Genomic DNA, 21754 nt, shown 5'->3' with positions numbered 1-21754 from the left:
CGGATTCACCCACCGACATCTCACACCCGCGCACCTTAGCTCCCAACAGAATCGACCTTTGACATAGAAACCCGTCATGTCGAGTGAAGCTGTGAGTACAGTACTTTTTCAAACGCTTTTCAGCTGCAAACCCATGCGGTCTCCGATAGCTCCCTCTGATTGCGAACAAGGAGGATCGGTTGACCCGAACAAGTTCCAAAAACGGCTGGATGCTCGGCTTATGCCGACTCTCGCTGCAACGCCTAATAAAGGACCAGATGAGCTTCCGCCACATTTGCAGCCAAACTAGGGCTGGTCGGGCCAGTTCCGATGTGAAAAATGCGAATTGCGGGCCGCGCGCTCAATCGGAGACACCTGTTTCGGTCAAGCAGCGGCACAAAGGACATAGCTTCTCCGCTGCTTTGTTTTGATGACTCGCAGCAGCGATCAGGCTTTCATACTGCTCCTCTCTCGTCATTGCCTTTAGCCTTTAGCCTGGAGCCTGAAGTTTGGAGTTTGGACCGCTCGACAGCTCATCCTCGTCTGCGCTTATTTAATTCTGGGTCACTGACTAGACAAATTTTTCCCCTTGCCTCTTTCGTTGCCACCATCTCGTGCTCTACTTTGGCCGATCTGGTCCTTCCATTGACCTGCGACGTAACCTGCCACCGCTTCTTCATTTGCGTATCTCAACACTCCACGTCGATTGACCTATAAACCGCCGCTCACCTCGTGTGCAACGCTTTACGATCATGTCGTCCCCGATCGTCACTTTGGCGACTCTTCCCGCTGCGTTCCGTTGCGACATGCGATTGATGCTCAAACAGGGCGTCGACGCAGCCAGCGGCTCAGCAGGCGACCTTTCGCCATTGATCATCGACATGGACATCTTCTCGCAATTGCTCGAGATGGACGACGAGGACGACCGCGAATTCTCCAAGAGCATCGTGTGGAACTACTTTGACCAAGCCATCACCACTTTCAAAGAGATGGACGTGGCGCTAGACACAAAAAATCTTACGGAGCTGTCGACGCTCGGTCACTTTCTCAAAGGCTCCTCCGCAGCCGTGGGCGTAATCAAGGTGCGCGATAGCTGCGAGCACATGCAGCACTATGGCAAGTGCCATGGCGAGGATGGTATCAGCGATTTGACTGAAGATGAGGCGCTCAAGAAGCTCACTGCAACGCTTAGGGATGTTAAGGTACAGTACAGGGAGGCGGCTAAGGCGTTGAAGGCGTTTTACGACGAGCAGGATGCGGAGGAGGCTAACGAAGCCAACGACGACGACGACGACGACGAGGAACAGCAGCAAGACGTACCAAAACATGACGCAGAGTCAAATGATCCTGACGTCGCACCGCCCGCTTAATCCTCCTCTATATTTCCATCCGCCACCTAATCATCGCATCCCATTTTCTCAGCCTCGCACTGCAATCCCATCATCCACCCGTCATCGACAGCTCCACTCTCCGTCATCTCCCTACCATCTCCCTCTTGACCTCACTAGTCCCTGTCTCGCTCGAGAAGAGCGTCGTGATGAAGAAAAAAAAAAGAAAGATTAACTTCACTCAGTTGTGCCTCGCCGTTTTGGACGACTCATGTACCATCGCACCACACTTGATCAGCAGCGACGATTTGCCAGAGAGATGGAGTTCAGATGTTCATATCGAGCATGTCACGGTGCAACGCTAAGGCCAAGCATTCGGATTCTGAACAGCCAAGCGACTCGTCCCGAGAGGAATCTTGGGTGGCAGTGGTGGTGGTGCAGAGATGGACGTGTTTGCTGCTCGAGAATGAGGTTCCAGGAGGTCCAGATCTGATTCATCATCGAGCGAACTATACTTGGGTTGCCATTGGTCTGCGCTTGATCGCATTGGGCCGGCTGCAGCACTGCCATTGCTTGGCATGCCCGCACGCGCGACACCGGGAATGGTCGAGGTGGTGGGTGCGAAAACATTCGGGGAGGCTGCGCGCAACTCGGGAATGTGATGTTGGTAGGATAATCTCGCACTGGGTTTCGATGGCTGCGACGAATCTGCTGCCGTTACTGCTGCTACTGCTGCTACTTCTCTCATCTGCTGCGGTGATTGTGACTGCTCTCGCAGATTCTGCTCCATAGCATCACGTGCTGCGTAGTACGCCGCCAACTGCGCTTTTTCACTCGCACCTCCTGCAGCCGTACTGCTCTGCACACGTGGTCCCATATCCATGCCACCCGCAACTGATCCACCATTAGTCGCTTTCGCATTCGCCTTAGCCTCAGCTTTCGCCTGCTTCCGTGCGTAGTGCGAAGCCAACCTTTCTTTTTCCTCTGCCGACTGCTGTTCTGCTTCGGTCAAGTACGACTGTACACCCGTGTTGACCACGGGTCGTGCAAGTTGCGACGGCGTGGTCTTGGTCGGTGTGGCAACCGTATCCGCCGGTTGGTGCGGGGTTGCGTGGTGTACGGCAGAAGCTACTTCTGGTGCATACATACGTTCCGATTGTGCTTGGTTGAAGTTGTTTTTCTGAGTCGGATCAATAGAGCCGGACGAGGAGGATTGTTGCAGATGCTGACTGACAGCGTCTCGAGCTTCATAGTAGCGACGAAGTTGTTCCTTTTCGCTGATGGCTTGTATGGCCCCGCTGGGAATTCTACCAGATGAAGAGCCCGCCATTGCTGCAACAGGGGTAGACGTCGACGAGGCGTTGTTCGCAAATGAGTCTCTCTGCGGGTTCTGGGGCCACGCGCCGGGAACATCCGCCACTGGCTCACTGCTGACAGAAGCCGTCTGTTGATGACCAGATAGAGGCTGTGAAGAGCTGCTGGGTCCAGTAACTGTGGCACTCGATCCTTCGCCACGCTGATACGCATCCGCCTCGGCCTTAGCGCGTTCGTACAGCTGACGCTTCTCCTCCTCTGCCGTCATATACGATGGATACGGTGCGGTACGTCCCGAAACCACTGCACTGTTGACACTCGTCTGGCTAGGCTGAGAGCTGCTTGGACCGGGCATGCTGGAGCCTCCCACACCGTTGGTTGTCGAACCCATGGCAGGAAAGGCGGCACCCTCTTGATACGATCCCTGGTACCTCTCCGCTTCTGCTCGGGCTCGTTCAAAAAGCCTCATCTTTTCCGCTTCGGCCGAGAGCCCTGAAACAGCTGCTAGTGGTGCAGGTGAAGCCGATGCAGCACCACTGGAGGACGCCAAATTAAACATGCTGTAGGGACGACCTCCGTTCATCTCAGAGGTGGCACTTGGACTTGCCGTTCCGTGATGAAGCGCGCGTCGCTCATCAGCACGCCGTTGATTGCGTTCTGCCTGTTGACGTGCACGTTCGTAAAGTCGTTGCTTTTCCGCCTCCGCTGAAGTCATAGCACTGTTGGCGTCAACTCCTGTGTGCGGCTGCGAAGGAATGGCTTGATGGACAGGTTCAGGTCGAACATATCTCGTCGTGCCTAGATCTGGGGTGCCGGATGCACGATAGGGTACCTGCTCGCTGTATGGACTTCTGCCATCAACTGGAGAAGCGGTAGAACGAGGATCAGCAGGGCTGGCGGTACCCGATGCATAGCGTAATCCGTGCGGTTGAATCGGGCTTCCAGCAGAAGCAGCTCCATCCAGGTGCGAATACCTTCTGACGTCGGGTTGAGATGAGAACTGCTTTTGTTGTTGGTATGGCGAGCGGTGTGAGAAATTGGGATATGCATGGCCGTCTTCACTGCCTTCAGCGATCGGTGTCACTGTGCCGCTGTGGCCTTGATAAGAGGACGGGGGCATGAGCACGGGATCGATGGCAGTGCCCAGAACCATGGCGCTTTGCGGACGGTTCGTCGAATGGAACAGGGCCCGCGTTTCCTCTGGCGCCAGTTCTCGACCTTCGTAGATGCTGGGCGGACCAGCAAAAGCTGGACGAGGCGCATCGCTCGCTCCAAAAGGTTGCGCCGACCCATACTGACCCCAAGAGAAGACTTGACCGGGAACACCGCGGCCTGCTATTCCGGGTCCACTGATAGCAGTGCCTTGGGTCATGACGGTATCACGCCGGCGCAGGTCGCCGCCAGCATAGCCAGGGTAGCTGCTTCGGCTGCCGGAATAGGTGGAGCCGCCGAACGAATTGGACCGCACTATGCCTGGTTGCTGTACAGTCGGGCCAGAAGGAAGCATTGCAGAGGCGTCGTTTGCATATTCTCCGTGAGCAGGTGCAGACAGACCAGGTACCCAGCCGATGCGGTTCATGAGACCTTCCGAGGCGCTTTTTGTGAAGTTGGAGACTGTGAGCGGCAGATGATCGATGATGATGGGCTTCTTGGCGGTCTCAACTTGCACACGCAAGGAATACGAGACTTCGATGTGTTTTGCAGTCTGAATGGTCATAAGGGTGTGTGTGCGTGGGATCTGGCAGACGAGGTCAAAGGTGTGAACGTCGCCTTTATAGACTTTTTTGCCGAAGCTCTTGCTTTTCGACGAGAGTGTCTCGGTTTTCTGAGAGGCCGCCTTATTGGAACCGAATGTCTTCTTGGCGCTGCCTTTAAAAGTGATGGTCTCGCGGATGGAAAAGGAGATGCTCTTGACCTTGATAGGCGAGATGCGGTCCGAGCTCAAGATGATGCGGAGGGTGATGTTGTCGCCAGGACCGAAACAGCTACGGTCGCGCAACACTTTGACTCGCATGTCGTCTTGGAGAACCTCGTGGTCGTCTGGCGTCGCGTAGACAGGCCAGGTGGAATGCAGCTCGTGCTTGTCGAGCCAAAGTGGATGGGTGTTCTGGATGATGGAGCTCGTGGTTTCCTTTTTGAGTAAACCCTTCTTGCTGCGAACGCAGAGTGAGGTGACGAGCTCGTATGCGATGCCGGCATTCTTCTCGAGTTTGGCGCTCGGAGGAAGTCCCTCTGGGATGGTGACCTGGAAGGGGAAGTCTGCAGTCTGGAGCAGCTCCCAGCCTTTTTCCGAGTCAGACTTGTACGAGTCATCCTTGCCGGCGGACCACACGTCTATGGGACCTCTACCAATCAGCTCTCCCCAGCTTTCACCTCCGGGCAGGGTTTCGAGTTTGCGCAGTTCGATGCGTAGCCATGCTGCTTTGAGACCCTTGGTGCCAAGACGAACTTCGACGGTACCGGCAACGTGAGCGGGAGGACGAACGTTGGAACCAACGATGCCGGGAAACCCCTGTATAAAGTCGCGATGCGGCGGCGGACGAAGGTTGAGCTTTGGCTGCGACATGGTCGGCCTTGTCTGATTGCGGCAGCCTCGAGTGACCTTACGTCAACTGCGGTAGTCAAATTTGATGGTGCCTGGATTGGCCGAACGAGATGAGCCACGTCTGCACCCAAAATGAGCGGCACACCTCTTAAGATGCAAGCCACGCGATGACGAGACGGGTGACGAGGGATGATGGAGGAAGCAAGAAGCAGAAAACTTGTCGAACAATGGACACGGGTGTGTTGAATGTCTGTTGGCTACATGCGCTCAGATTATGTGGAGAGGATAGCCAAGCACATCCGGTGGCTGATGCTGATGCTGATGCTGGTCTGTTTGTTTGATCTTTTGGGCGGTGCAGCTGCTGCTTGAGCAGACTCTGCGACTAAGAGACCCTGAATCACGAATCATGAATGTTGCTTCTATCTTGCCTGCACTTCGTTAAGCGAGGTAGCGCACGAGAGCAGGTTGTGGATGCACATGCGCCACAGGGTCATCAGCTTCTCTTCCTTTTCCTGTTCACGATTCGTGATCCGCTATTCGTGATTCGTGATCTGGTGATTTTAGAAAAACCAAAGGACACAACCGTGACAAGTTAGCTCACGAGTCGCGTTTTTCGTGACCAGCACTCGTACAGGCCAGTTTGTGTTTCCACACAGCCTCATTCGTGATTTATGTGATTCACGATTCGGAAAGACGAGCGTTCAAATCACGTGTGTCTAGCTACAGATCAACCTACCAGCTTTACGGCTCGAGTCCAGCGCCAGACACAGTCACGCGTTACGAGTACATGATTCACAATCTGCGCTTCCTTTGGTACGATGAAAATTAGCCAAAGGGCGGGTATCATTGGACGGTGCTCAACGAAGCAATCACGAATCTTGGTGGACGTGAATGATGAACAGATCCAGCAGGGATCGTCGACAGAGCACGGCTCTTACTCCCAGCCCTCGACGTCACGATACTCCAAGCTCCTCTCCAGTCGATCGCTGTCCGCCATGAGCTGAGTGATGAGAAAGTCGGCAAAGTCAACCTTGGTCCAGTAGCTCATATGAGCGGTCATCAGTTCAGCGTACTGATTGATCGAGCTGAGCAAGCTGTACCCTTCCACAGGCATGTAGAAATCGATTCGATGAAGAGGGTTGAGCGCACGCAGTCGAGCTTCGGCCCGCGCCTGACGTTTGGCGCTGATTCCTTTCTTCCTCTCTTCATCGGCGATACGCTTCCGCTCCTCCTTGCGATCTTCCTCCTCGCGTGCTTTGGCTGCAAACTTGGATCGCAGACTCTCGGCCTCTGTACGCGCTTCTCTGGCCTCTTCGGTCTCTGACACGTCCATGCTGGAGCGCAAGGCGCTGTCGTCGTCGCCTATCTTCTCGCCATCGTCTTCCTCCACTGCTTGCGTCTTACGTGGAGCGGTTGCTGCCTCCGTCCTGCGACTCCACGTTCCAAAGAAGCCTTTGGTGCGTTTGACGGCCGCTGCCTTGCGCTTGGCTACTCTTGCATCCGGGTCAGCAGCGTTGCCAGAGCCGAACGACCACGTGCCGCCATCCTCGGCGATGTCGTGGTTTTCGGCCTCGGGGTCGGCTCGCAGAATGCTGCGAATCGCCTTATTGAGAGGCACCGGCTTGAGCTGCTTTGCGTACTGCACATCGACACACGGACTTGCCCGCGTAGCCACAGGATCGTACTGGTTCCAAATGTTGTAAAAGCTGGTCACGGCAAGGCAACCGAACCTGCCTTCGCCGTTCAGTGTGATGCCCGGCTCGTCCCGTACAAAGCGACTGGAGCGCACTACTCCACTGCGGGCGATTAATTGTGCGCGGTGCAGCACAAAGAAAAGAGCCACGGGTGCTCCGACGGCGAAAAAGCTGTGCGTGTTGAACAAGAGGCGTTTGCCAACTGCTTCTTGCACCTCTTCGGGGCTCAAATCCTTGACAGGAGGCACCCGATCCGGTTGCTGCGAGAGCAAATCTGACGTAATCACTGTACCAAGACTATGAGCTACGATGTGAACTCGCCCTTTCTTGATTTCGAATTCGGGGTTGCGCTTGACAAAGAGACGATACTGTCGATTTGCTTGCAGCATTGCTGACCGGATAACGTGAGCCTTGTGTTGGGAGAGGTACATGGGAATATCCATCAGTACATCCTTGACCAGCGTCCGCACAATGGGGATGCCGTCGTCGCCAAAGATGTGATCCATCTCGAGCTCGAGACCGTTGTCGTACATGATTGAGTCTGGATCTTCAGCATCAGAGTCTTGGTCCGCCCACCGCTCGTCGTCTTCCATCTGATGGAAGCCAGTCTGCCAAAGGACTGGTAGAATCTGAACGCGGCGCTTAGCAGCCAGACCGCTCAATCCACGTCCGCCAATCTCGCTCGGCGTCCTGGATGTGTCGATGCGAGTCTGCAGCAGAGCGCGGAATGTGTTGATAGCCAGGGTGAAGTCGAAACTCTTCCACTCTCCAGCAAGCCTCTGACCGATACCGTGAATGGCAAGCAGAAGTTCGGGAGGCCTCTCACTTTCAGCTTGCGCCTCGCTTCGCTCTTGCTCATCGTCGAATGCATCCGGATCATCCCAATCCACGTCAGCGTCCTGGTCGTCGGCCTCATCTGTCTGCTTGTCTCGCTGCTTTTCTGCAGCGCTCGGAGGCTGCGCTGGAAGGTCGTCTTGTACCCTGCGCTGTGCTTCCTTGAACGACTCGCTGATATCATCCTGTTGCGATGGGGTCAAGATTCCTGCTTCTCTCTGCGAATCCGAGTCTAGAGACTCGTGGGTTGAAGAAGCAGAGGCGTCATCGCCACTCCAAACACCGAGTCGCGAAGCAACCGATCGCAGCAGCTCATTGGCCGGTGCCGATGTAGACGTCATGCCTCCAGCTGCCATTACAGACAAGGTGCGCAGGGTGGCCTTTGCACCGAACTTGGACGGCGAGGCTTCAATGTGGGTTTTGTCGATGTTCAACGAGGCTTGTGAAGCTCTTGTAGCGAGGCCGCCAGGCACGTGATCGGAATTCTGTGTACCAGCTCGCTCGGCGGAAATCTTGACGTCGGTGGTTTCTGCATCGTCGACGACGATCGGATCGATATGGTCGTCATCATCTTGCAGCGCTTCAGCCAAGCGGCTCTTAAGTTCCGAGGTGCCTTCGCCGGCCACCCTGGGTACAGGCGCCTGCTTCTCGGACGCGAAGGACCCTCTCTTTGACCTGACACGACGCATTGACGATTTGGAGGCGCTAGAGCCTGACCTGATGTCCGTGAGTTGAGCTTGTGTCTGATACCCGCGAATCAGAAGCTGTCCTCCGCTGTGCTCACCGCTCCAGGCAGTGAAGAATTGCTTGGATAAGCGATTGGAAAAGCCTTCCTGATAGAGACGAGCAAGTCTAGGACCCTGGAAGATGACGTAACTGTTTTTGAGCGTCTTAAGATTACACTTGAGCTTGGCCTCGGCCTCGGCACCTAGGGAGACGGAAGACTTGAGCTCATCAGTGTAAGAGGGAAGCCAGGGACGAAGCGTCTGAAAGTGAGACTCGAGCTCGGCGGCAAGCGCTGTAGAGCAGGGCGATAGCTTAGTGGACTCAAAGAACCAGCTTGCACGTGTAATACGGAGCGCAGGCCCTTTCCAGAAGACGGGAGTGATGGAGAATGTGGTAAGATCGGCATCATAGAGTCGATCAGAGGTCACGGCAACCTTGTGTGAGACGTCGTCTGCATCGGGATCTGGAGCCTGCCATTCGTCTATGGAGCCTTTGACTTCGCCAGCTTGAACCTTGCCATCTGTCTCGGGCAGACTCGGGAGTTCAACGTTACCGCCACTCTGTTGTGTCCACGTTTTCCACGCAGACTCGAGATTGCGGCTATCCTTGACAGAGAAAGACTCCCACCCTTTGCCAGAGTCAAGGGTGCGCAGCCACCGTGTATGAAGTACAGGGCCCTCGTCACCATCGGCTTGGTCAACGTCGATAGCATCGTCCGCCTCGGCTTCGTCAATGTTGTGGATAGTTTTGCCAGCTTGATCGTCCAGCGTCGAGGTCTGGTTATCAGACGAAGATTTGCTGCGATAGCTTGATCGATTGCGCTTAACAAATGGCAGCGAAGCCTGACGAATGAATTCTGCCCTTCGTTGTTTCGAAGTTTGCTCGGAGCCTCCCGAGTTGTTTGGCTGTTGGTCGTCGCGTATGCTGTCGACGAGGTCCTCGTGCCTGTTACCCATTCTTGATCACAGCAGCTTGGCTTCTAACGCGATATAGAACTACCGGCCACAGTGCGCTTCTATGCTGGCGAGTAGCAGATCAGTGCCGTGATACAAGATTGAAAGGCTGGCTGAGGGAAGGGAAGGAGCACTTCTGCCTGCCACTACACAAGTCGTGAGTCGCTGACGCTGAGTAGCGCGGCTCGTCATGCATTGCTGATGAAAAATAAACCACGAATAATAATCGTGCATCATGAATGTAAATCTTGAATCTCGTCTGACAAGCATCTGCAGCTGCCTCCCTCCACCTTGGCTGAAAAAGCGGAGCAACTCACGACTCGTAACGCTTTCAGGGTTCGCCTTGGCTTCACGTTTGGCGGTGTGCTTGGACCCTAATTCGTGATTACAATTGTGACGTGACTCATGATTATGTTTGCAACCATTGCGAACTGCCAAGCGACTCCTTCTTCACTCATCCTCATCCCAATCTTCAAGATGCGAAGTACCACAAAGGCATAGGATGGCTTCTAATATTTTTCCTTCCGAATGGGACGACGACTGATGACGTCAAGGGACCGGAGCCACAAAGACATCGACAAACTACAGGAAGCCATTGTAGCGCAACTATCGCAAACGCAGCGCGGGTGTCGACGTGTTCCATATGATGGGTCTGCCGTTGGAAACGATACTGCTGCGGCTCGAGCTGTGTACCGACAAATGCAAAGAATAGCAGAGCTTGTCGTGCATTCAGGATGCTATACGACTCAACGTTCTTCCGACTCGATCTTCTTGGACCTTTCGGCTGTGACCCAACTCTGCGATCAAAAGTTTGTCACTTATAACTACGACAACATCCCATCCATATGGAGGGCCATCTACATTGATGCACAGCTCATCAGGGCACTTCATGTCCTCAAGGCTCTTGGAATACACCTAAAAGTTGCTCATCTCGAGCGCTGTATCCGCAATCTGGACTTGGCACTCATCGTTGCAGGCGCTGCATCCACCTCCAAAGGTCAACTTTGCCATGACCTCATCATTCGACTCCAATCAATGCTTTCAGAGCTCGAACAATATAATTCACATAAGCCAGAGAGCTATGACAACGATTGCAGTCCTCCTCGCAAGCGGTTCAGGACAGCAAAGGTCGAATGCTGGAGCCCTGGCCTCTCTGAAACCATTCAAGCTGATTCTTTGATTCGAGAGTTTGCCTTTGGAGAAGCACCCTCCTTCATGGACTTGGCTGCACCAGATACATCTGTGCGGCTCACACCTTTCATTGTCAGGGCCTATGCACAAGAAGCAGGCTGGTCCGCTGTACAGTCAAGCATGAACAAGTCAGCGCCTGGCTCCTGGTCTTCGATGGAGCATCTTCTGCAAATGGCGGGCCCGGGCCGAGTGGTGCCCGTCGAGGTTGGCGCCAATTACATTCGCAAGGACTGGGGCCAGGATGTGATGCTCTGGAGCGATTTCCTCCGACACTGTCGTTGGGATGAGACCGAACAAGTCAGCGGCGCACGAGGTGACCAGATCAGCAACGCCCTCTCGCCACGCCAGCCACTCATTTACATGGCCCAGCATGATCTCACTTCCCAGTTTCCAGCCCTGGAGCGCGACTACATGCTTCCGGACTATGTCTACACGTCGCCATCGCCTTGCAAGGAATGCCCAATATACGCGCCTCCCGCTACATCTAATGGCGTGATCACCAACCTCTGGATTGGCCCCGCTGGCACTGTATCCCCTCCGCACTACGATCCTTTCTACAACTGCTTTGTACAGGCGGTTGGGTTCAAGGAAGTTTGGGTGGCTCCTCCGCATTGCAGACCAAGCAACGAGATGACTGGCTCGCATTCAAGACGGTACGGCGATTCCACCACGATAGAACCAGAAGCATCTTCAGGCACAGATACAACAACTTGCATCACCGAAGCTCTGATGCAAAACACCGCCGACATTGACGTATTTGAAACGCTCGAAGCGGTGCCACCTTTTGTGAGAGCTGCAGCGTCGAAAGCAATCCTCGGTCCTGGTGACCTTCTCTACATGCCTCCAGGCTGGTGGCACTCTCTGCGTAGTATGACACGAAGCTTTTCAGTATCGACTTGGTTCTGACGTAATCCTGACCTTGCATCTTGTCGCGCGACGCACCCAAGTCCTTGCCTGTCGCAGCTTCGCCAACAAACAGCGTGATTGCTCAATGGACCAGGCATGAAACAGATCCCTCTTTGTGCTTACGCCGGGGTGAACGAAAGCGTTGATTGTGCAAGTGGTCGCGAGCAAACGTCCGGATTCGGCATCTATCTTTCGACGCATGTGTTATTATAATCACACCAACGCCAACAAGGCGCTAGCGAGGGATGATTTGGCTTGCGCAGCTTTGTCTCGCGACATGTACCGAATCAGACTGTGGTGGCCACCGAACATGGATCTGAATCGCGATCGACGAGACCGGCAGTGCGAGCGCCACATCGAGGATGAAGGGGCGTCGCAATAAAACACGCCGGACGGCCATGCCGCCAGGCAGCGTACGGAAATCCGGCGTCAAATTGAAAGGGGAGGGAACCGTGGGCTTGTGTGTGACTTTGTGTGTCTCGCTAGAGATGTGCGAGGCGCACTTGTCCGGCGCTTCCAAAACATGTGGCAAAATTGGCGAGCGTCGGATCCGAAACGGATCAAGGTTTTCAAGGGCCACAAGGGGCGAGATAATCGTGAATCACCGTCGGAAGTAGTAGTAGTAAGTAGTAGTTGTTGTGTATTTTGGGTTTTTTTGTCTAGGGGCCGTCCGAAGCCTTGAATAGCGGCCTATGCAGACTCCCGTCAAATAGTAGCTCAGAAGACTAGGTAAAGGACTCAGGTATGATGCGTGAAACTAACGCAAGAACTTTTAGTCCGCATGCCAAAGCGAAAAGTCCTTCTGGGCTAGGCCTGGGCTTCGGTTGCCGGGACCGGGTCCTATGAGGAACCTGCAAAACCTCAATGACTAGCTCGGTAGGGGGAATTGAGCCCCGACATCAGCAGGATAGAGCGCATTGTTTCCTCCCTCACCCGGAAGTGTCGAACAGACGGGTTTTTGGCTAGTATAACGAATGAGCTATGAGGCCTTCCCCCCACCGTCGGAAGTGGCTGCGGCGATTTCGACGGTTCAACGGAAAAAGTGAAGGCGCCAAGGCGCTAATCACGTATCATTCACATTGAATCGTGAATGTGAAATGTGATAACTAGATGCGCGCGGTGTTACGACGTGGGGAAGCGAGACCAGATTCATTCGTCAAGCGAAACAAAAAGAGACGGTGGGAAAGAACTAAAGTAGCTTCGGCTGAATTAACATATCTCGTCCACACGATTGTACAGTTCTGTGCCTTCACGATTCTTGATTTGCGGTGGTTCTCGTTGTGAGTCCATCGGGACTGGGCTACAATCGGGACGACCCGACCAACGCCTTCCCGTGTCTTGCCGTCGGACAGCGAAAATTGCTGTACCGTACAGTGTATCGGGACGGCGAAATTCGTTCGAGATGCGATGTCAGCCAGCTTCGATGCAGAGCGAGGGCCTTGAATAGATTCACGATTGTCAATATAAAATAGGCAACGCCACTCACAAACCAAGTGAGACACCATCAATCAATTCCGAAAATCATAAAAAGAATCTACTCGATTTGAATGTGACGGTGACGGATGGATGACGCGCAAAATTGCAACTCCGATCATTCTCCTTCTGACGCCTCTAGTCATGGCATATTTGAAACTGAACCTCTTTGAGCAGCGATGAGCAAACACTCTGACTTGCGACTCGCCAACGCTGCTACTGTATAATTGCACCACGATTGGCTGTATTTTCTCCGCAAACATTGTGCCAGCGTACGGGCCAAGTCTTCATGCGGATAGGACCTGGAGCATCATCCCATGTCTGCTGTTGCGTCCAGCCACACTATGCCTAAGGGGTCTGCTCAGCTGAATTGTATCTTGACGCCGTCTTTCTGCGAGGCAACAAATGATCAGCTCAATCGACGTCACTGATTGCTCGAAAACCATGGATGGTGGTAACATCAAACAATTGGGCGCATTGTCACGGGCCCGTTGACGCCACTGCCTCGCTTCTTGCAGAAGCGATGTCTCCATTTAGCGACTCTGCCAAGGCACAATAACCCTCTTGCATTGCGAATCGCCGAGTGGATTGGAGCTGATTCCCAAACCACCCTTAGAGCTCAAGAGCGACGACGGTACGTGTGACTCGGATTCTGATCGCTTCCTGATAGCAGGCGAAGCGTTATCTGGAGCATCTGCAAGACAAGTCGATTGGTTCAAGATCCGACGAACGTTGGCTACATAGGAATGGTTTAGGGAGCGTTGTAGCAATCTGGTCAATATTGGGCGGAGTCTGAACAACCAAGGGACCCTTAAAGTACTACGAAATTCCAATTGCCGCATGGTTCCATCTCTGAACTTGATCCAGATGACTATCAGCGCGGGTTGGCACATCAGTGAGGGTGGGCTGGAGCTGGGAGAGGGCAAGCTTTCCTTGCAGCATTGAACTGCAGCTTAGAACTAGCTTTCCGACTTATTGTGGCACCTAAGATGTACAGTACATTTGTGCTTGATTGGAGACGACAAGGAAGAAGCGGACGGGATCTGCAGCCTACAGCCAAGCAAAGCCACGTGTAAACTAGATTGGAGTACATCGTGTGGCACCTATGCTGCGCGAGCTCGAGAATAGAAGAAGACGCCGTGCTCCGGGTCAGTTCGGGTAATCTCCTCTTATGCTGTTTGCTTCCCCCCATCAAACACTATTGGTCCGTTGACACTAGGTGGACCATGGCAGAATGAGTTGGACGCAAAAAGCGCATCGCATCAGAGAGAAACAAAGCTGATCAGAGCACTTGGCCTCGATAGCCGAGCGTATGATGCAGCGTTACAACCAAGTTAAACGAAGTCAACTTGTCTCGCTTGCTTCTTGCATATGTGTAGGTAAAAGCTCCTCCCTGAAGATCGATCATCGGTAGTCGTTCTGCCTCTTGCTAATTATGTTCAATGAGGTGCCGCGTCCTGTCTGACTTTCGACTTGAGCGGGTTCGGGAACATAAGCCTATCGACAGAGACAAGTTACATCCGGCGTCGTCCGTCACAAAGTCATCGGGTCGACAGAGGCGAAGCAAGTAGAGCAGCGTCTCGCGCACGAACAGAGTCGTGAATCGTGAATCGTGAATATGATCAGATCGACAAGCGCAATAATGCCTTTGATTCAGAACAATTCTGTGATTGCTAGGTTAACAAGCGAGTCTCCTATTTCCACGTTCCCATGCCGAACAAGAAAAAGTACAAATTACCACAAAGAAAAGTATCATTAAAGTAACAATCGTGAATCGTGAAACGTGAATTGCTTCGTGCTTCTAAGTTAATCGTGAATCATGAATGCACTTACCTGTTGAATCGTTGCAGTGCCGACTTGCAGGAGGCGTCTGCTAAAACTTGAGATTCCGCTTCGCTTCGGCCTCGCTTGAAAAACTCCTCACTCAGGGCGTTGGCGTTGCGTGGCGGGCTGTCGCGTTGTCTTTCTAATCCGCACTCCATGCTTACCGCTGCTTATTCACGATTGCCGGCTCCGCATACTCAGTGGCTACGTTATTTATGACCATACCTCGTTTTACCACTTTGTCGGAGGGATCACGAGTTTCTTGGTAAAACTTCGTCTGCAGCCTTGCCCATGTATACAGCAGTTCAGTTCCAGCAAACGGCTCACTGCCGATCGACATCGAGAAGCAGCCTGCTAGCCAATCGTGAATGTGATGAACATCCGCGAGTGTTTCTGGTCGACGCTCGTGAATGGTAAAGCGAGAGTCAAATCGACTTGGCAAATTTAAACTGGCTCATCGCAAGCGCACCGCACGCAGCCGCACGCAGCAATCCGAATCGAAGTGTGCGGTCGCTTGAGACCGACGGCGATGAACGTGCTTGAAAGAATCGTGAATCGCTGAGCATTCCAGGTCGGAGAAAGGATTATGTTGATCGCAAATTCCGATGGAAGGAATCAACCCGCCTGCATACAGTGCATTTAGCACGCCAGCCGCTCGCGAGAGATCTTGCATTACAATGCAGGCGGTGCAAGTCGGTGCAGGGCTGTGCAGTGCGGTGCGGTGCGGCACGGTTACCGTACAGTTTGAAGCTGCAGGGTGAGACAAAAGCTTCCATGATCGATGATGATGACTTACGGGTTGTCTTGTCTCGTCGAGGTTTCTTTTGAATCATGCAGCAGCTGAGACTTTGTTGGCCCCTCTCAAATTATGTCGCACACCGTCACGAATGTCAGAACAAGAAAACCTCCATGTGCTGCTTGTTAGCGGGAAAATACGCATCATCTCAGACACGGTCAAAATCTTCACCCTCCCCGTCGGGCCGCCGCCGAGACACACACGAAACTGAGAGAACTATTCCCTCTCATCATTCAGCACGACCAGATTTGGCCAACCAAAAAAAAAAAAAATCAATCTCATGAATCATGAATTCAAGACACAAACTTGGTCGGGATAAAAAAGGAATGGGCAATCAATCAATAAATAAATCGCAAAACATAGAACCAAGCCAAATGGCACGGAGATGCACCGACAATTCACACAGAGCACACAGTCAACCGACCAATACGCACCTAAATTCAAGTCCAGCCGAGGCGCTCGCTGAGCGGCAACACGCAAGTTGCGCCAACGACGCGCCCGGCGTGTCATTTGGGCCAGTCTTTACTCCACGAACCCCTGAATTCACATTCACATTTGATTGTTGCAGTTGCGAAGCGTCGCCCTGCTTTAATTGGCTTCTCTGATGAAAAGCAACGCAGGAAAACCCTTGCTTGCGACTCTAAATTTCGGTTTCGGTGGCTTCACTTGCCAGATTTGATTCAAGTGAATCAATAATCGTTTCGCAATCTGGCTGGCAGACTCACGACTCATGTCGGGTTTGGCTCGCTCATTCGCTCGCTAGCTCGCTTCTTGATCTTGCCTTTTTTTCTCGCCTGTTGGCCATGTCTTAGACTTCATTTGGCCCTGACCACACCAAGCATCATGGATAGTGTGTGCTATTCACTTATACAACTCGCTACTTTTGACGCCCCATTCCATTTCAACCGCGCTGGGCGTTTCTCAGCGGTCGACTACGTAACTCAGCAGCCATGGCGCCACTAGCTTTGATGAAACCTCTTCGCCAATACTTTCGTCAAGATTGATTGCATTCGTGATTCAGGATTTAGCTAACTAAGTCTTGAGTGTTTGCAACCTCATAATCATCGCGGCGGCGATCATCCTGATGATACACACTGCTCTAGTTTTGCGACGCTAACTCGCCCCCAATCTTGGCCAAGACAAAGTGAAAGAAATTCAAGTCGTATGATGACTCTAAATGCTTTTCTCCGTCTCATCACGCTCAGGTCTCACTCGAAACGCTAAACAGAAGCTGGTGCCTGTCTTGTATTGCCTCGTCTCGGAGTGTGTGATCCAAAGGTACTGACCAACCGTGTCCTCTCTCGCGGCACACCGGCTTTCAAATCGTGAATCACGAATGTAGCCTTGTGCATCTGGCGCCCCGCTCCGCATATCCTCCCTCGACTGGCCGCCGACGCAATTCGCTCGTGTCTTGCTGTCTCCTCGGTTCCAAACCCGAAGCCCAGACCCACCACTAACTTGCCTATCCCTTTCTCAATGCTGACTCCTACCGCCTCGTTTCTCTCACCTCTCTGACAGCTTGCCAACGTCCCCGACCCGGTGGCAATCGCACTTAGTCGCTTACACTCGACCCTGCCCTCGCCTCTTCTCTCCTCAACGCTCATCCCTCTCATCCCTCTCATCCCTCTCATCACTCTCATCACTCTCATCACCCTCATCACCCTCACAACCATCCTCTCGCCTTCGCTGTCTCTTCGTCATCATCTTTTTTCTCCGCTACCATTCCGCCTCACGCTTACACACTGCTTTCCTTGGACTTTCTCGTCGAGATCAATCACCTTGAACCACAGCATCGAATCGAATCTCGTCGTAGCGCTTCAGCCTCTGGTCGGTTCACCTAGCTCTGAGGCTTACCGAGCATCGCCAGTCTCACAACAAGGGTATGCAAACTGCGCTTGACTCTACTTTGGATCGTCAAAGTCTTGACTAGAAGCAGGAAATCAACTCTACTCTTCCCCTGGCCTTGCTCCATCAACCTCTCAGTCTTGAAGCATTGCCGTCCGTCTGTCCTTCGTCTCCTCTCGATACATCCTCTCGATACACACCTCTGTCTGCTGATCAACTTTGTTGATGATCCCGAGCGACAGAGCGTGACCTTTCAGAGGCGATCAGCATTGGCTGTATCCTAGCTCCGCGCCGTTTCGCATCTTGACAAGTCTCTGATACTCGATCTGCTCATCAACATGGACGCTTCAGCAGACGACCCACAGCGGTTCCGTATTCGCCGTTCGCCTTCCATCAGCACTTCTGCCTCAACTGTGACTACAGCAGCACGGGTAGGAAAGCGCAAGCTCTCCACCGCCGCATTCAGCTCTTCTCCCAGCATGGGCGCACATCCTCCTTCCTCGCCGATCACTTCGGAACATCCCACCGATAGTATACACGGTGTTTCGCAGGTCGCCAGCACTTCGCGCTCTACCATCGACAACGCCGACAATGGCAGGCCGGCCGCTGGCTCAGACAAGGCGTCCAACATCATCCACCAGAATCCTTCCGCTCAGTTTTCAGACTGGCAGGACCAGCGCCGCTGCAACTCCCTCCTTGCCGATTTTGATTACTCTCCCCCAACAGCAGAAGATCGTCGCGATCCACGCAGCTCCAACGCCTGCATCGTCATGCCCGTCTCCTCAAGTCAATCACAAGTCATGTCTGCTAGCGCAGCTCATGACTTGCATCAAAGCGACCCAGTCTCACAGCGTGCTTCTTTACAACCACCACCACTGACCTCCTGCGGCGGTGAATCAGCACAACTCGATGCGCAGCCATCCCCTCTCGCCTCCGGCTCGTCATCAAGGGAACAGCAGAACGAACAAACATCGGCACCCCGGGCTGCACAGCTTCAGAGTTCCCTTTCGCAAACAAGCCTTTCTGTGCCGCCAAGTCCAGATCTAGGCATTTCTCCTTCACCGTCCTTTTCTGCTTTCGGGTATGGAGCGCAATCCACTCCTATTCCCCAACGCCGTCCATCCTCTGCTGCGCTTCATCCGCAGACAAGTCACCTTGGGCAGTCACCAGCAGGCCGCATCTCGGAGACAGTGGCAAGTGAACGATGTGGTATCTCGAAACAACAGCAAGTTGTACATCGTGACCAGGCTCAAACACTTGTCGGTCATAAACCGAGTTCAGCGGCGGAATCTGCGCGTCCTTGGTTGAGAACATCTTCTCTGCAGCTCAGCGAGCCCAAGCAACTAGAGCGATCGGCACTCCCTGTATGCGTCCCGGGTATCCTGCCCCCAGGTGCAAATGCCTCGCGATCAGCCTTCCAGCTTCAGCCTGTGCCAGCAGCCAAGCGCAGAAGGATCGAAGACGCTTCGATCTCCGACGGAGTTTCCAAGTTCCATAACCTGCAAACTGTTGACGACGCTCGACGTTGCAGCGACGCCGGCCTTCCTTTCCACCTTTCGCAGGTTCACTCTTCTAGGAACGTCGCCGAAGTGCCGAAAGGTGTCGTTCCTACCGACGACGCGCTTCCAGACTCATCATCAAATATAGCGCACAAGTACAATTCCTTGCATCCTCAGGCAGCCCCATCTACCTCTTTCACTGCTAATGATGCTTCGGCATCCATCCATCGCACCCAAGTTGGGTCCGGTGCAAGCTCCAAGGAGATCCCGATCGTTGGACACGGCATCACCAGCCGTCACGGCAGCAAACACTTTGAGGACGTGCCCGCTTACCCATCGGTGGCCCCGCCTCGCCCGCAGCATACAATCATCTCGCGCAAGATGCCCCGCCTTGTTCGTGCCCAAAGTGTGCCCAACCTTCGCGCCAAGGCGACCTTGGACATCACCGCACCGTCGCATCATCGCCTCGTCCTGCCAAGCCACTGGGCTAGCTACGTCTCGTCGCATGCACGACAAGGTCGCGAAGGAGCCAGCACCTCTGCAAAATGCGCCAACACACGCTCCTCGAAAGGATACCCTTTCAATGTCGCTCATCATCCATCCGGAGCCAACAGCTCTCGCTCGCGCTCCATCTTTACGCCCACCTTGCATCCTCCCATCACGCGCCACACCCTACGTGAACTTGACTTGTTTGAGATTCTCAAGAATCCCCAGCTTCGTCACGACGTTGTCTTTGACCCCAACGTTCAGTTCCGCCCTAACTTTGACGGAGAGCGTGGCCGCCGCAAGCGCGAGGCTGGAGAAAGGTACTGGACTGCCGTGGTTCGTGAGATTGAAACCGGTTGCACTTGCACTGCTTTCTCCAATGGCCAACTCTTGCCCTGCACTTGCAAGGCAAAGAGGAGCCTGCACAAGATCGGTGCTGCCGGCACTCGAGAAGCTCCCAAGCCTTTGCAGCAGTCACGCATCCCTTCGCGCATCCCTCTCCTGGTGCAGGAGCTGCGAACCATCTGTCTGTCAATTCTGCCCTCCAACTACCCCGCCGACGCACTGGCAGCTGACACCGACGTGGCCACGGTAGCTTCGGCGACAGACGGACACAAGGCCGACGAGGCCAACGTCACAGAAGCAGTCACCTCGTCTGTGTCTCAGAAGACAGTCACGTTGTCCCCCTCTGCGACTTCCTGGACGACCACGCATCACCAGCTCATTGCGCAGACCCTAGACCCGCACCTCATCTCCCAAGAGCTGCAGCACGGTGTACTCGACGTCCCTTCCCTGATCACCTTTATGGGATCCATACTCAAACTCCACTGCGCACCGATGCGTGATGAGGCGATCGATAAGATGGTCGAGGTGGTCTGCGTAGGCCGCAACATTGGCAAGGGTCTTCGACTCTGCTTCGAGATTCTCGAGCTCATGAAGCTCGACATTGCCAACCATCAGCTACGGTCGGCACGTCCTTTCCTGGTCGAGACGGCAGTCGACTTTGAGATTCGATGGTTTAAGGAGCAAATCGAGCAAGGCAAAATGTCGCTCGAAAAGACCACCGCCTGGATTCAGCAGGTGTTGAGCTCTTCGAACGTCGGCGCCGATACACCTCGCAACGAAGCCATGATCAAGGCATTCAACCAAGGCATGCTTCAACTTATCTTTGACGTGCCGGGATCTCTTCCATTGCTTTCGCCCGTAGCCACGCCACTGGGCTCTCCATCTTCATCGTCGTTGAACAACACGTTTGCTTCTCTTTATCCCGAGACGTTTCAGTTTGACGCGTACCGCATGATGACATTCCACAACGATGTCTCGGACCTCACGATTGTCTACATGCTGGTGCTGCTCTTCCGACAGCTTTGCAGCACACCTCTGGATGACGGCAAGGCATTGCCTGCCTCTGTGGGCAGCATTGTGCACAACCAGCTCAAGGGAATCAAGGGTGAAATCTGGTGCCTCGTCAATGATGCCAACCTGTGCCTTTCCAGCTCTAGCGCTCTTCCGCCGACACCGACGGCGGCGACCGGTGCGGGCAGCCCGACGCGCCGTAATGCTGGCGTCGATGGCAAGCTCTTCCTCGGCAGTGCTGGCGGATTCGCCAAGTTGGACCACCCGCGTTGGCGTCGCGCGATGCAGAATGTGCTTCTGCAGGTGGCTGCACGTGCTGCGGCTGTTCAAATGGCTGCTCGCGCTGGCTCATCAGACCCGAGCACGGTCAAGGCAGCGGCACCATCGACCGCTACGCAGAAGCTTCTCAACTCGTGGATGGACACCAACCTGCGCAGCGGATCGGCGCTCCATAAGATTTGCCAGAGTCGTTTGCGCGACGTTGTGCAGGGCATGCTCGGCGATAAGGTGCGCAACGGACTGCAACCCTCGCCATCGGCTGTGGTCTGCGCCTCTGCGCCCCCGTCGAGCGTAGCGAGTCTTGAAGCTGATCGACCCAATCAGAAGCGAGCGGTCCCTTCGGAAATCCGAGAGGACAAAGATGTTGCCTCGGCTAAGAGGCTTAGAAGCGACGTCTCCTTCACAGCCTCGCCGTCATCTGACGTTGCTTCCGCTGCCACAGCAGCCTCGCCATGGGACGCATCCATGTCTCGGGCCGGCCTTGATCCGTTCGCCGCCGAAATCCGTCTGCTCTCGGAACGCATTGCTAAAGTGGCCACCTTTCATTTACGTGTCTTCCGCAATCTGTATGAGGGAATCGAGTCGGGCCGCCACAAGTCTGGAGGCGGTATTCAACGATCCTGAACAGCATACTTTCTCCATCTGTAGATCCTTTGAGAGCACTCGCACACTTAACTGTTTCGAAAGGCCTTTCTGCACTTGCAATTGCATCTTCTTCTGTCATTG

General features: G+C 54.0%; 5 protein-coding genes across 5 annotated transcripts; 3 read left to right on the top strand and 2 right to left on the bottom strand.

Moving 5' to 3' along the window:
• Positions 1–76: 76 nt before the first annotated feature.
• UMAG_10726 (uncharacterized protein) lies at positions 77–1349 on the top strand (the record flags this gene model as incomplete). The annotated part of the gene is made up of 2 exons (XM_011393230.1): positions 77–91; positions 807–1349. 2 exons carry the CDS (start codon positions 77–79, stop codon positions 1347–1349), a joined length of 558 nt encoding a protein of 185 aa, XP_011391532.1.
• Positions 1350–1668: 319 nt separating this feature from the next.
• On the bottom strand, positions 1669–5187 carry UMAG_05660 (uncharacterized protein; the record flags this gene model as incomplete). The annotated part of the gene is made up of 1 exon (XM_011393127.1): positions 1669–5187. One exon carries the CDS (start codon positions 5185–5187, stop codon positions 1669–1671), a length of 3519 nt encoding a protein of 1172 aa, XP_011391429.1.
• A 913-nt stretch (positions 5188–6100) lies between these two features.
• UMAG_05659 (uncharacterized protein) lies at positions 6101–9376 on the bottom strand (the record flags this gene model as incomplete). Its single annotated transcript, XM_011393126.1, has 1 exon — positions 6101–9376. One exon carries the CDS (start codon positions 9374–9376, stop codon positions 6101–6103), a length of 3276 nt encoding a protein of 1091 aa, XP_011391428.1.
• Positions 9377–9901: 525 nt separating this feature from the next.
• Positions 9902–11470, top strand: UMAG_05658 (uncharacterized protein; the record flags this gene model as incomplete). The annotated part of the gene is made up of 1 exon (XM_011393125.1): positions 9902–11470. The coding sequence occupies one exon, from the start codon at positions 9902–9904 to the stop codon at positions 11468–11470; it is 1569 nt and encodes a 522-aa protein (XP_011391427.1).
• Positions 11471–17746: 6276 nt separating this feature from the next.
• Positions 17747–21652, top strand: UMAG_05656 (uncharacterized protein; the record flags this gene model as incomplete). The annotated part of the gene is made up of 1 exon (XM_011393124.1): positions 17747–21652. One exon carries the CDS (start codon positions 17747–17749, stop codon positions 21650–21652), a length of 3906 nt encoding a protein of 1301 aa, XP_011391426.1.
• Between the last annotated feature and the right edge of the window lie 102 nt (positions 21653–21754).

The sequence above is a fragment of the Mycosarcoma maydis genome, chromosome 16, assembly GCF_000328475.2.
Source record: "Mycosarcoma maydis chromosome 16, whole genome shotgun sequence".
Classification (NCBI taxonomy): Eukaryota; Fungi; Basidiomycota; class Ustilaginomycetes; order Ustilaginales; genus Mycosarcoma; species Mycosarcoma maydis.
Note: the sequence above shows the minus strand (reverse complement) of the source record. Positions and strands in the feature narration are given on the sequence as shown.